This window comes from Ahaetulla prasina, chromosome 3 (genome assembly GCF_028640845.1).
Source record: "Ahaetulla prasina isolate Xishuangbanna chromosome 3, ASM2864084v1, whole genome shotgun sequence".
Lineage (NCBI taxonomy): Eukaryota > Metazoa > Chordata > Lepidosauria > Squamata > Colubridae > Ahaetulla > Ahaetulla prasina.
The window spans coordinates 217,998,894-218,011,775 of NC_080541.1; the positions used below are offsets into that span (position 1 = coordinate 217,998,894).

The 12,882-nt window shown below is 41.3% G+C and overlaps 1 protein-coding gene across 4 annotated transcripts in view; it reads left to right on the forward strand.

Annotated features, from left to right (window-relative positions):
• The first annotated feature begins 1,128 nt into the window (after nt 1-1,128).
• The window catches only part of MTG2 (mitochondrial ribosome associated GTPase 2), a 56,775-nt gene continuing 45,021 nt past the window's right edge, over nt 1,129-12,882 (forward strand). Inside the window, exons 1-8 of one of the 4 annotated variants that reach the window (XM_058177746.1) lie at nt 1,155-1,368; nt 2,915-3,099; nt 5,704-5,851; nt 6,917-6,943; nt 7,124-7,239; nt 7,413-7,631; nt 9,570-9,708; nt 11,275-12,367. In XM_058177746.1, the coding sequence (XP_058033729.1) occupies nt 2,920-3,099; nt 5,704-5,851; nt 6,917-6,943; nt 7,124-7,239; nt 7,413-7,631; nt 9,570-9,708; nt 11,275-11,669 (1,224 nt within the window). In that variant the 5' untranslated portion in view covers nt 1,155-1,368; nt 2,915-2,919 and the 3' untranslated portion in view covers nt 11,670-12,367. Of the gene's footprint in view, nt 1,369-2,914; nt 3,105-5,703; nt 5,852-6,916; nt 6,944-7,123; nt 7,240-7,412; nt 7,632-9,569; nt 9,709-11,274; nt 12,369-12,882 lie in introns of those variants that run through there. The other 3 variants (XM_058177748.1, XM_058177747.1, XM_058177749.1) reach the window with 3 other exon arrangements.

Sequence of the window (12,882 nt, forward strand, 5' to 3'; positions counted from 1 at the left end):
TATAAAGGGAATTGATGGAGTTCACCTAACAGTCTAGTTTGTGGGTGAATCAGGGATTTCTGGGAGTTGGTCTAAAGTATTTACAGCAGGGGTGAAATCCAGCAGGTTCTGGCAGATTCTGGAGAACCGGTAGCGAAAATTTTGAGCAGTTCGGAGAACCAGCAAATACTACTTCTGGCTGACCCCAGAGTGGGGAGGGAATGGAGATTTTGCAATATCCTTCCCCTGGAGTGGGGTGGAAATGGAGATTTTCCAGTATCCTTCCCCTGCCACGCCCACCAAGCTACACCACGCCACGCACACCAAGCCATGCCCACAGAACCAGTAGTAAAAAAAAATTGGATTTCACCACTGATCTACAGGCATTCCATTCTGAGAAAGTCAGTGGTTTGCCACCACTTTCTTCCAGGATGGGAGACCAATCCTGGAAGGATTTGGATGGGAGACCACTAGGATTTCTAACTGCTATTTATATTCCAGCTGCAATTTGGATGGGAGACTACTAGGATTTTCTATTGGTCTCCCATCCAAGTAGTTGCTAGCTTTCTCACAACTGGATCATAGTGGCCTGCCATGTAGCTGGAGTGACAAACGCTAGTCCTCCCCCCAAATAATTAAATGTACATAATGCAGTGTTTCTCAACCCTGGCATCTTTAAACTATGTGGACTTCAACTCCCAGAATTCAATATTAACTAGGGAATTCTGGGAGTTGAAGTCCACATATCTTACAGTTGCTAAGACTGAGAAACCCTGGAAGAATTCCTAGTAAACGCTTAACGTTTCCTTCGCTACCAAGTTCCGCCAATCTCTGAGCAGCTTCCTTTCCTGAAACAAAGTACCCCGCCTCCGCCTTGACAAAGCTCCACCCCACTTCTGCTAATCCCACCCCGGGTGCTTTTCTTATCCACTCACAACTCTCCGCCCGCTTCTTTCCCTCCAATCCCATTTCCCCAGAGAAGCGGGTGGGGTGGGGGTTGAGAGGGAAGAGAGGAGGAAAGGCAGCTTCTCGCGGACCGTTGAAACCGCGCCTGCGCACGCGTGTCATACCTCCTCCACAGCTTTCCCCTCTCCCTACTTCAACCTGCGCTTTGGATTTGCGCCTGCGCAGAAACATCCTCCCGCCCTCTGAAGGCCGCCGCTCAGATTCTCTTTCTTGGTCTCCCCTTTCTGGACGCATAACTTGTGACGTCACGGCGCGCGACGCCGATTCATGAAGCGGGGCAAAAAGGCTCCTCAGAAAACGGCTGCGAGTGAATGAAGCGGGAAAGTTTCCCTACCTCCACAGTCTCGTGTCTGCCCCGTCCCTTGTTCTATGGAGGGGGGAGCCCGGACGGAACTGAGGCGCTGTAAAAGCAGAGGAGCTCCAGTAAGCCAAAGGAGAGGCGGGGGGTGGGGAGGGCAGGTTCCCAGTTTTCATTTTGGGTCAGTAAGGGGTTCTCGGGGGATGGAAGACGAGGCAGCACGTGTGGAGGTGAGAAGCTGTCGGACGTGTTTGTCTGCCTCTTTGAGGGGATTTGAGGCTTCCTAGGTAACCTCGGCCTACATCCAGCTATCTGAACCTCAGCCTTGAAAATTCTTAGGAGTTGGAAGTCGACTCCTTTTCCAAGTTGCTGAGGTTGAGAAACACCGGTCTACCTTGCAGGGGTGTAAACATGGCTGAAATAATCTCTGCCCGAGGAACCCGGAGCCCTTCCACCCAGAAATAGTATATGCGTGAATAAGAGAAAAGAAAAGGGTTTTTTATTTATTTATTTATTATTTATTTATTTGTCACAATAGTATATATAAGCATAAGCATGAAATAACTATACGATATATAAACATATATAATCATAAGTATGTAATAACTATATGAAATTGGATACAATCAAAGGGAACATTAGGACAGGAATGGTAGGCACGTTGGTGCTCTTATGTACGCCCCTTACAGACCTCTTAGGAATGGGGTGAGGTCAATAGTAGATAGTTTTTGGTTAAAACTTTGGGGATTTTGGGAAGAGACCACGGAGTCTGGTAGTCCATTCCAGGCATTAACAATTCTGTTACTGAAGTCATATTTTCTGCAATCAAGATTGGAGCGGTTCACATTAAGCTTAAATCTATTGTGTGCTCGTGTATTGTTGTGATTCTGAGTTAAACTCAGGTCATGCCGAAGGCGGCGGAGTTCTAAATTTTCTAAACCCAGAATTTCAAGTCTGGTGGCATAAGGTATTTTGTTGTAATCAAGTTTGCTTAACCACACCCCAAAGTGAGGGGTAATCCTGCTACTTTTGAACAAAAACTTTAAACCTGTCTGTTTATCTTCATTTTTCAGTCGCAGTTTATGTTTTGTTCCCGATTGCTTATTTGTACCCTAAGACTGTCATTAAGTGTTGTACCTTATGATTCTTGACAAACGTATCTTTTCTTTTATGTACACTGAGAGCATATGCACCAAGACAAATTCCTTGTGTGTCCAATCACACTTGGCCAATAAAAAATTTATTCTATTCTATTCTATTCTATTCTATTCTGCTGCCCCCCCCCCATGTAGGTTAACAATATTGAAGTGAGTCTTTTGCTACTTCTGCAAGACTTAAGGATGCCTTGCATAAAGTTCATTCTAAGCAGTTGTTGGAAATGGAGGAAATGGTTTTCTTTAAATACGTATTTTACATATAACCGGCCTGTTTTACAACAATAACAATATTTAGGCCTTTCCACAACAATAAACAATATTTTTGAGAAAGCTGTTCTGAAAGTTTTTTCTAATGCTTTTTACAACCACTAAAATCAAAAATGGAAGCAACTGATCTTTCTAAGAAGGAGTAGCTCATTTTTGTTCCAGATGTGCTGCAAAATATGTATGCTCTTTGGCATATCTTAGTTACCACCTTATTGTCTGCCCCCTTACTATTTTCTTTTCCTTCTAGGCAATATGCTACAAATAATGGTCAGAGCTTGTTTGGAAAATCAGTGGAGGCCAGTTTATTCCCAAATACATAGTTTCTTACTGCAAAAACAGATTAAAAACTGGCACAGGAGCCTTAGCACAACAAACACACCATGTTCAAAATCGTGGAAAACCTGTAAAGGAAATCTATCTGAGAAGAAGTTGGTAAAGTAAACAAATGTTTGGATTAATTACAAATATGTAATCTGTAATTTTTTCTTAACTACTTTTAAAGTTTCTTATTTCTCTTCCAGAAAGCACAAATATATGAAAAAATTAAAATAATTAAATTAAGATTTAAGCATTTAGATGAGAATCCTGACACATGTTTTCAATATCCCTTGCACGCAGATGCTCTCTGTTTAAGGTGGTAGAATTGTATAGATAGATTTAAGGCTTCAATTCTGTACATACATAATCTACTGATTTTGGGATTTTCCTATGAATGAAAATTGTTATCTATATCATTTGTTGAATTTGCACCCTATTCTTTTTTCTTTGGAACACAATATACCGTATATACTCGAATATAAGCCGATCCGAGTATAAGCCGAGGTCCCCAATTTTACCCCAAAAACTGGGGTAAACTGGGGACTCGAGTATAAGCCGAGGGTGGGAAATGAGGCACCTACCGGTTGGGGAAACCCTCCCTCCCTCAGCTGAGAAGGCTGGCGGCTCCCCCGCCCCGCCCTCTCACTGCACCGGCAGGGCTTCCCCGCGCCGTCTGGTAAAATGTGAAAAAAAGAAAAAAAAAAAACTCGAGTATAAGCCGTATAGACCCGAGTATAAGCCGAGGGGACGTTTTTCAGCACAAAAAACGTGCTGAAAAACTCGGCTTATACTCGAGTATATACGGTACATTGTTCTCTCTTTTAATCTTGCGGCAATATTATGAGATAACAAATAGGGTAATGGTGACTAGCCTAAATTCATCCACCATTCATCTGGCATTCACTTAACACCTTTTGATATCGTGTTCTATAATATCCTAACTTTTGAATTCAAATATGAAAAAGTGAAATTAAAAAAAAATCAGCTTTCATTTTAGGTTTTATTAGGGCTGATCTTGTAGGTAGATTGTATCATTGGTTTGTTTCATTTGGAATATCATAGAACTGTTGGTCTGTAGTAGCCAAAAACCAGAAGAACTGCAACAGCCCTTTTTCCAACTAACACATTTTATTAAAAAGCATGCTTTTGTGAGCTGCAGCGTGCTACTAGGCTCTTGATATAAAAGTGAACATCTCTTCTGAGCCCCTAGGTTATGTTAATTGTTAATGAATAAATCCCTCTTTCTCAGGAGAGAGGTCTCTTTGTGAACTTTAGCTTATGTGAGATATTTCAAATTATTGATTTTATAAATCCTTTTGGCAACAGCAAGCACACAAAAAAGGCATGTCGTGGTGAGTCTCAATAATATGGTACTGAATACTGCAGCAATTTTCAGTTTCACCACTTGGTGATGCTATGCAAACTAGAGAAAGGATGTACAAGTAGTCCACAATTTAAGATTAGAATTGAGCCCAAAATTTATGTTGCTAAGTAAGACATTTTTAAGTGAATTTTACCCAATTTTACGACCTTTGTTGCCACGGTTGTTAAGTGAATCACTGCAGCTGTTAGGTAGTGGCACGGTTGTTAAGTGAATCTGGCTTCCCCATTGACTCAGAGGGTCGCAAAAGAGGATCATGTGATTCCGGGACACTCATAAATATGAGTCAGTTGCCAATTTTGATCATGGGACCATGGGGATGCTGCAACAGTCATAAGGGGGGAAAACGGTCATAACTTTTTTCAGGGCTGTTGTAACTTTGAACGGTCATTAAATGAACTGTTGTAAGTTGAGGGCTACCTGTATTTAAGGTAGGAACACAGTTCAACATATAGCTGGCTATCTGTATTTTGTTCATGAAAGAAACCAACATTCTTTTAAAAACCTAAAATATTTTTCAGTAGTTTTTTTTTCTTTTTTGCTAATTGTCATGTAACAAATACTCAGCTCTTTTTTTTTGAAAAGGAATAAAGAATATCAGAAGGGATTCTTATATTGTAGCAAGGTAGAAGAGCTGAAAATGAAACAGGACAAACTGATTTTTTTTCCAGTGAAGTTGTTTGGGATTGCTAAATATTTCTTTTGTAAGAAAGATAATATATTGGGCATTTTTATTATGCTATGGTCAGGGTTAGTTTTAGGCAGTTCTCATCTGGGTATGTCAGGAATTAATGCCAAAATGTCAACTTCACTAAATTTCTTCTCAACATTTGGTGGAAAATGTGTGTGTGTGTGTGTGCACATGAGTAATCCTTGTTTGAGATCACTGTGTCTTCTTTTAGAAAATTTGTGTTCCTTTAAAAGACATGTCAGGGCTTGGATTTGTATACAGCCCAATTACTGTTCTTTAAAAGTAGGGCTGTGCATGCCCTTTGTGAGGGATGTTGCTAGGGACGTGGTGTTGGAAAAAAAGCAATCTGTACTCATGAATTCAGAAAAATGTGAAGGTGGTAGCAGCTTGTATTCTTAAATGAATAATTGGTAGAATTTAGGAAAAAGACCAAACTATTTCTGGATTGCAGGCCACCCACCAGAGTAGGTTTCTCCCCCAACTTTAAATATTTTTACCAATCGCAGTATTCATCAGATCAATACGAGCCCTACATGTTTCCTTGAGAACTGAACATAAATGAGTATGTTTACAACTGAAGGTTTTTGAAACTTTTAAACTTCACAAATGATTAGCATCTCTGAATAATGTCTCCCCCCCATTCCAGAGTCGATATTTCATCGATCACCGAAAGGTTCGTGTGATAGGAGGGAAAGGAGGAGATGGCATTGCTTGTTTTCTCAGTGAACCTAGAAAAGAATTTGGAGGTCCCAATGGGGGAGATGGGGGAGATGGGGGACATGTTATATTTAAAGGTAAGAAGGTTATTATCTCTTGTACAGAGCTTTATGTGTGTGTGTGTGTGTGTGTGTGTGTTTTTCTGTCGAAGCACCTGGTCTGCCCCAATGTGGGAGGGCACATAAAGTCTCCCTTTATTTCTTTATCAGCAAATATATATTTATATACATACACACACCATCCATCCATACATACATACGTACATACAAACAATAATAGAACTGCTTACAGTATGTTCTGATTAAAATGGCCTACAAGCCCACTGCATATTAATAAATACATAAATAAATGAGGTAGAATAAAAGAACACATCGAAGTATGTCTTAACATATGTACTTTGGTTTAATTCCCACATAAGAATGAATGTTGAGAATTTAACTGCTAAAACCAGGGGTAGTCAACCTTTTTATACCTACCACCTTCTTTTGTATCTCTGATAGTAGTAAAATTTTCTAACCACTCACCGGTTCCACAGTAATGCGCCGTGTATCGTCTGCACATGCCTCTCGCGCATCGTGGATTGGGTTTTGGGGGGGCACCGGCTACCAGCTCTGCTTGTCTGTTACAGCAGGGTGGTGGTGGGGGAGATGCGCAAGCTATTCTGGGACGAGGCTCCTTTTTTTGCGGTCACACTATAGCGCCATTTAATTTCACTTACGTAACATGAACTAAACTTATGCGCGGGTGATACAGATAGTATATTTTCAGAAATTTAAATTGTCACAGGGAATTTTATGAAAACCTAATGAAAATGTTTTTAAATAATGCTATGAAATTTTTTTTTAAAGTCAATTAAATTAAAAAAAAGAAAAGTGCTTCAGTATCTGACAAAACCCCTACCGCCCACCATGAAAGCTGGAATGCCCACTAATGTGTGATAGGGACCAGGTTGACTACCACTGGCTAAAACAATGGGATCATGAATTATACTGTTGTTGAAATTAAGGAGAATTGCTAGTGAATACAATAAAAATATGAATTGCAGTTTGTCTGCCTAAGTACAGCAATTTATTTAATATTTTGAAGTTGGTGATCATAAAGTCATCTTTGCAAAAGTTTATATAAGCATTTTTGTCATTTAGGGAAAAGAACAGCAGGTATATCAGAATGTAAGGAACAGATGGTATAATCAGCATTTGGTATAAAATAAAAATATAAGATTTTGCATTTGTGATGTGCTCCTATCCAGGAAACATTGTTGATTCATAATTAATCAACACAGTTTTTTTTTCTTTAAAAAAGAGAATTCATCGTTAGCCTGTTGAATTGAAATGTTTTATTTTTTACAGTGGATCGACACATCAAATCTTTGGCCTATATCCACCCATTTTATAAAGGCTTCAATGGGGAAAAGGGAGGAAGCAAAAACTGTTTCGGAGCAGCTGGCAGGCCCCTTTATATTAAGGTAAGTTGTTGATACCTGTTAGATGGTCAAAATTTTGAGTTTGTAAAAGCTGAATGGCTAATATCCAACCTTTGGAATACTGCTAAGCAGCTGTTTGCTCACAAATAGGAGCAAACAGCCAAGGATAGTCAATTCTTAGCTCTATTTTACTTAAATTTATCTTTGTTTTGTAGGTACCTATTGGTACCATGATCAAGGAAGGCACTAAGATTGTAGCTGATCTCAACCATCCCGGGGAAGAATACGTTGCAGTCTATGGTGGAGCTGGGGGCAAAGGCAACCGTTTCTTTTTGGCTAATGACAACCGAGCACCAACAACTGCGACTCCAGGAGAACTGGGTGAGGAAAGGTCCCTTCACTTGGAGCTCAAAATTGTGGGCCATGCAGGGATGGTAAGTGTGTGTGTGTGTGTTTGTTTTTCAGTATGATAGTTAACTCTGAAGAAACAAAGCTTTATGTTAAATCAGGAATGTTGGAACATGGGAGATATGTGTGCAGGTTTAAAAAATGTACTCCTTGCAGAGGTGGGCTGCTGCCGGTTCGCACTGGTTCGGGCGAACCGGTAGTTAAGATTCTGTGCAGTTTGGCAAACCAGCAAATCCCATCACTGGCTGGCCCCGCTCCTGCTCGTTATTCGGTCTGTTTTCTGGGCTGTTTTTCGGGCCAAAAATGGCCTAAAAATGGGAGAGGGCGGGCCCAGCCAGTGGTGGGATTAGCCCCAACCAGATGAATCCTACCTCTGCTTTTGAGGCAAGTGGCCGGGAGGCGGGGCTGGGTGTTATGCGTGATGTCACCCACCCAGTCACATGACCACACCTACTTAGCCAGAGAACCAGTTGTTAAGTTATTCAAGTCCCACCACTGACTCCTTGGAATCATTAGGTGCCTCCTTCCCCAAATTGAAAAACCAAGTTAGGGAAAGATGGGGAAAATTTAGGTGGTCAGTTGACAAGAACCTGATGAAACATAATTCATAACATCTGCTTGTTGAATATTGCTTTGAAATTCTTGGAGATAATTGACAATCAGACTAACAACAACCGGGTAACTTGGGAATGGGAAGGTAGGTGGTGTTGCCTTCTTTTGCCATTACAGGTAGTCCTCGACTTATGACCACAACAGAGACTAAAATTTATGTTGCTAAGCAAGGCAGATTAAGTGCGTTGAGCTCCGTTTTATGACATTTTTGCCACAATCGTTAAGTGAATCACAACAGTTGTTAAGTAAATTGTGTGGTTGTTAAGTGAATCTGGCCTTCCCTGTTTGACTTTGAGGAAGCTGACTGGGAAAGTTGCAAACAATACCACATGGTCCCAGGACACTGCAACCTTCATCAGTACATGCCAGTTGCCAAGCACCCAAATTTTGATTACGTCATCTTGGGGATGTGGAAAAAATGGTCACGTCACTTTTTCCAGTGCTGTTGTCGTTTTGAATGCTTACTAAATGAATGGTTGTAAGTCAAGGACTACCTGTATTATGTTTTTGAGCCTGTAAAACAAATGGCTGAAGGGATGAAATGTCTAAATTTTTATTTATTTAAATGTTATTTGGCTGAATTTAATCTAGTCCACCTAGGTCAGAGGGATCAAACTTGTGTCATCACATGACATATCACGACTTTTCCCCTTTGCTAAACCAGGGGTGGCCGTGGCCAGCGCATGACGCATCTGGCCCATGGGGTCGAGTTTGATACCCCTGATCTAGGTTAACTAAATCATTGAATCAAATCTAGTTAATACAAGAAAAAAATATGGAAGTTGCTAAATTCGTGTTCTACCTTGCCAGTAGAATGTACAGTAAATTTAATGTTTACATTATAATGTACTGTATAAATTAGTGGTGAAATGTAAAATTTGTTACTACCAGTTCTGTGTGCGTGGCTTGGTGGGTGGGGGTAATGTGACTGGGTGGGCGTGGCCAACTTTTTTTTATTACTTTTAAAAGTATTTTTTCTACAACCTCTTTGGCTGAAGAGGTTGTAGAAGAAATGCTTTTAAAAGGCTCTGACGATCCCATCTGAGCATCAGAGGCATTTTTTTTTACTTTTAAAAGCATTTTTTTGGTTGAAGAAAAAATGCTTTTAAAAGTAAAAAAAGAAACCTCTGATGATCGCGTGGCTCAGTTGGGCATGGGCTGGTGTGGGGGGCAGGGATTTTTGCTACTGGTTCTCCGAACCACCCGCCGCCATCGCTACCGGATCGGGCAATCCGGTCCGAACCGGGAGCATTTCACACCTGGTATAAATGTAATGTACTGTACAACATTACAGTAAATGTAATGTTGAAGGCAAAAGCTATCTCCCTTTCAAATTGGTCTGTTAATTCCAGATTGGATTTCCCAATGCTGGGAAATCGTCCCTCTTGCGTGCAGTCTCCAGAGCAAAACCCGCTGTGGCTCCTTACCCATTCACCACCCTGAAGCCTCACGTAGGCATTGTTCACTATGAAGATTATGAGCAGATTGCAGGTACGCCTTTATATTTCCTTCTTTTGTTTTTTTTAAATGACCTTCATGGTATTATTTCCTTCTGGGGAAAAAAAAGTAAAGCATTTTATGACAGAGATATCACTTTTTGTAAGGGTTAACGTTTGTGCTAAACGGGGTGGGGAGGGATAGGGAAAAGAAAGCCTTTTTCATGACCCAAGATTGGAAAAGAATAAAAAGAAATGTAAAAGAAAAGAATAAAGTGCCTGTAAAAAAAAAATTCAAAGTCACAGACGAAGGCGAATATATGTGTCCAAGGATAATATTGCAGGATCCAATCTGGGTCAGTCACCCAGACCAGAGGTTTAGTCTTCTGAGCCTTCGAACTCATGCTGGAGTCCATCCTCAGGAAACTTCTCTCTAGCAGAGTGTATGTGCTTTGGGCTGTTCTGTGTGTGGTATTTATATGGTGCCTGTTGTATAGGATGCACCTTTTCCCCCCAAAACAGAGGGTGAAAATCTGGATGCGTCTTATACTCCGAATGTAGCCCCGCCCAGCTTCTCAAACAGAGGTTTCAGAGGCTGAAAGAAGTTTGAGAAAGGTAAAAGGTAAAGGTAAAGGTTCCCCTCGCACATATGTGCTAGTCGTTCCTGGTGCTCATCTTCGTTTCAAAGCCAAAGAGCCAGTGCTGTCCGAAGATATCTCCGTGGCCATGTGGCCGGCATGACTAAAAGCCAAAGGCACACGGAACGCTTCAGAAAAGAAGCCCCCAAATAGAGCTTCAGAAAACAAGTTTCGAAATAGAGCTTCAGAAAAGAAGCTCCCAAACAGAGCTTCAGAGGCTTTTTTTCTGAAGCTCTGTTTCGGAGGCTTTCAGAGGCAGAAAAATGTTTTTTCTGAAACAGAGTTTCAGAGGCAGAAAAAAAAAGCAAACAAAAAGCAAGGCACAGAACTCACAACCAAGGAACCTATTGCTGAAATTCACCTCTGGGGACAGCTGATTGGGGGTATTCCGGGAAGCTGATTGGCAGCTTTTTTCTTATTGTCCTCCCCAAAAACTAAAGTGCGTCTTATACTCTGAAAAATACAGTAAGTCTTTGGCTGTTGTTTGCTTGTGCTGCCACCAGCTTATCAAGTACTTAAGAGGCAAGTGCTTGATAGCACCTCTGGTCCTGGTAACTGACCCAGATTGGATCTTGTAAAAATTGGAAGTATTTTGAATGTCTCTCATTGTATATCAACTGCAAATTAACCAAGGGGTCCTGAACATGAGGGTATCCAGCTGCCCCACAGTCCTCTAGGATTTCAAACAATGTTCCATGGAATCCTAGAGTTCTGGAAAACTTTGGTGGGCTTCTCTGGTGGAAAAAATAATCATGCCAACACAGCCAATTTTCTATCATTACCTCTTGAACAAGAATTCTGGGAATTTTTGCCTCTTGAACAAGGATTCTGGGAAGTTTTTGATTTTTCTTTTTAATAATTTCCAGGGTCTGTAAAACTGCTCCAGCTATCCAGATGCTGATTTTTTTCCCAAGGCAGTTTTCCTCTTTGTATCATTCTCCAACAACCAGAATTTTATTGCTCTGTTATTGTCTTTTTTGCAGTTGTAGATATCCCTGGAATAATAAAAGGAGCACATGAAGATCGGGGACTTGGTTTGGCCTTTCTGAGACATATAGAACGCTGCTGCTTTCTCCTCTTTGTGTTGGATCTCTCTGTGGCTGAGCCCTGGGCTCATTTGGAAGCCTTGAAGTATGAACTGGAACAGTATAAAGTTGGCTTGTCAAAGATGCCTCATGCCATTGTTGCAAATAAGTTTGATCTTCCGGAATCCAAAAACAACTTGCCTCTCCTTCAGGAGCAAGTGAAGCAGAGAGTCATCCCACTCTCTGCTCTGACAGGAGAAAATCTGGAGGAATTGTTGGTGCATCTGAGAGAACTCTACGACGATTATCTGAAATCAGAAAAAGAACAGGTTCGCAAGCCAATGAAATGGTAGTAACAGAACTCTTCCATTATCACATTGAGATAGGAAGGACATTTGGAGTCAGGGCATGGACAGGAGGAGGATAGTCTCTGCAAGCAGAATGAAATTGCTTTTTATTCTTTAATGTTATAAGGAGATACACAAAGCCCTACCAGCAGAGTGCTGCAGAAGCAGATAAGAAAGAATGGTCAATCTGCACAAACAAATTAAACAAAAGATCAGTCCGCCATTCAACAGTAAGTGAAATGTTCTTAAGCTTACTGAGACCTATAGGGCATAATTTAATTAAAGGAACATTCAATAATTTAATAAAGGTACGTATGTTTATTTATTATGGCATTTCCATTACTACCCATTCCACATGGACTCCGGGTAGATTAGAAATTCTTATATAGCACCAGAGGAGTTCCACTAGAATTGCACTCGAAACTCATAATGATCCTTTCCAAACAACAATGTAAATCAGGTTTGGGCAGTTAATTTTCCCAAGGGGCTACATGCAAAACTGAGACTGTTGTTATCTTCCAAAGGGAGGAAAGGAGTATCCCATGTCTGGATGTCTTCATTGGATGAATCATTTCTCTTGGGGTCAGGCGCTCCTGAACCTATCTGGGTGCCAACTTGGTATAGGCGACAACCAACACAATATACATACACCCTTGAAACTCAAAAATACACTAAGGCAGAAGCTTGCCCACCCCAGGATAAGACACCTAGACACAAACTGAGCAATGTGATATATGCAGTACAATGCAGTGAGATGTGTACAGATCTGTATATCAGAGGAAAAAATTCACAAATGCATGGCACAGTTCAGCAGTCCATCTGTCGTGTCCCACCCCCCACTTCGACGAACGAGCCAAGGAAGTCCGTGACAAATTTGGCAACGAAGCCTCTGCAGCTTGCCAAGTTCCTTCGAGGTTTATCAGGGCAGGCAGAAGTCCAAGTTGTGACTTCAGCGATAGGGTCCAGTATCAGCAAACTCGATAAGACTTTGCTTGACTCAAGATTGGAATGCCAAAAACAGATCCTTTATTAGGCTGTGGGGTGTGGCTCCATGGCTCAGCATTTATCCAGGCCTGCCCCTCCATTCCTTCTGCTGGCGTCGCCTCTCAGATCTCCGGAAGCGAGGATCCTCCCTTTTTGAATTGTCTTCAGCTGGAACTGCTGTCTGGGAAAGGGAGGGGTCAGAAGGAGTAGGCCCGAGCAATTCCAATACCTGGCT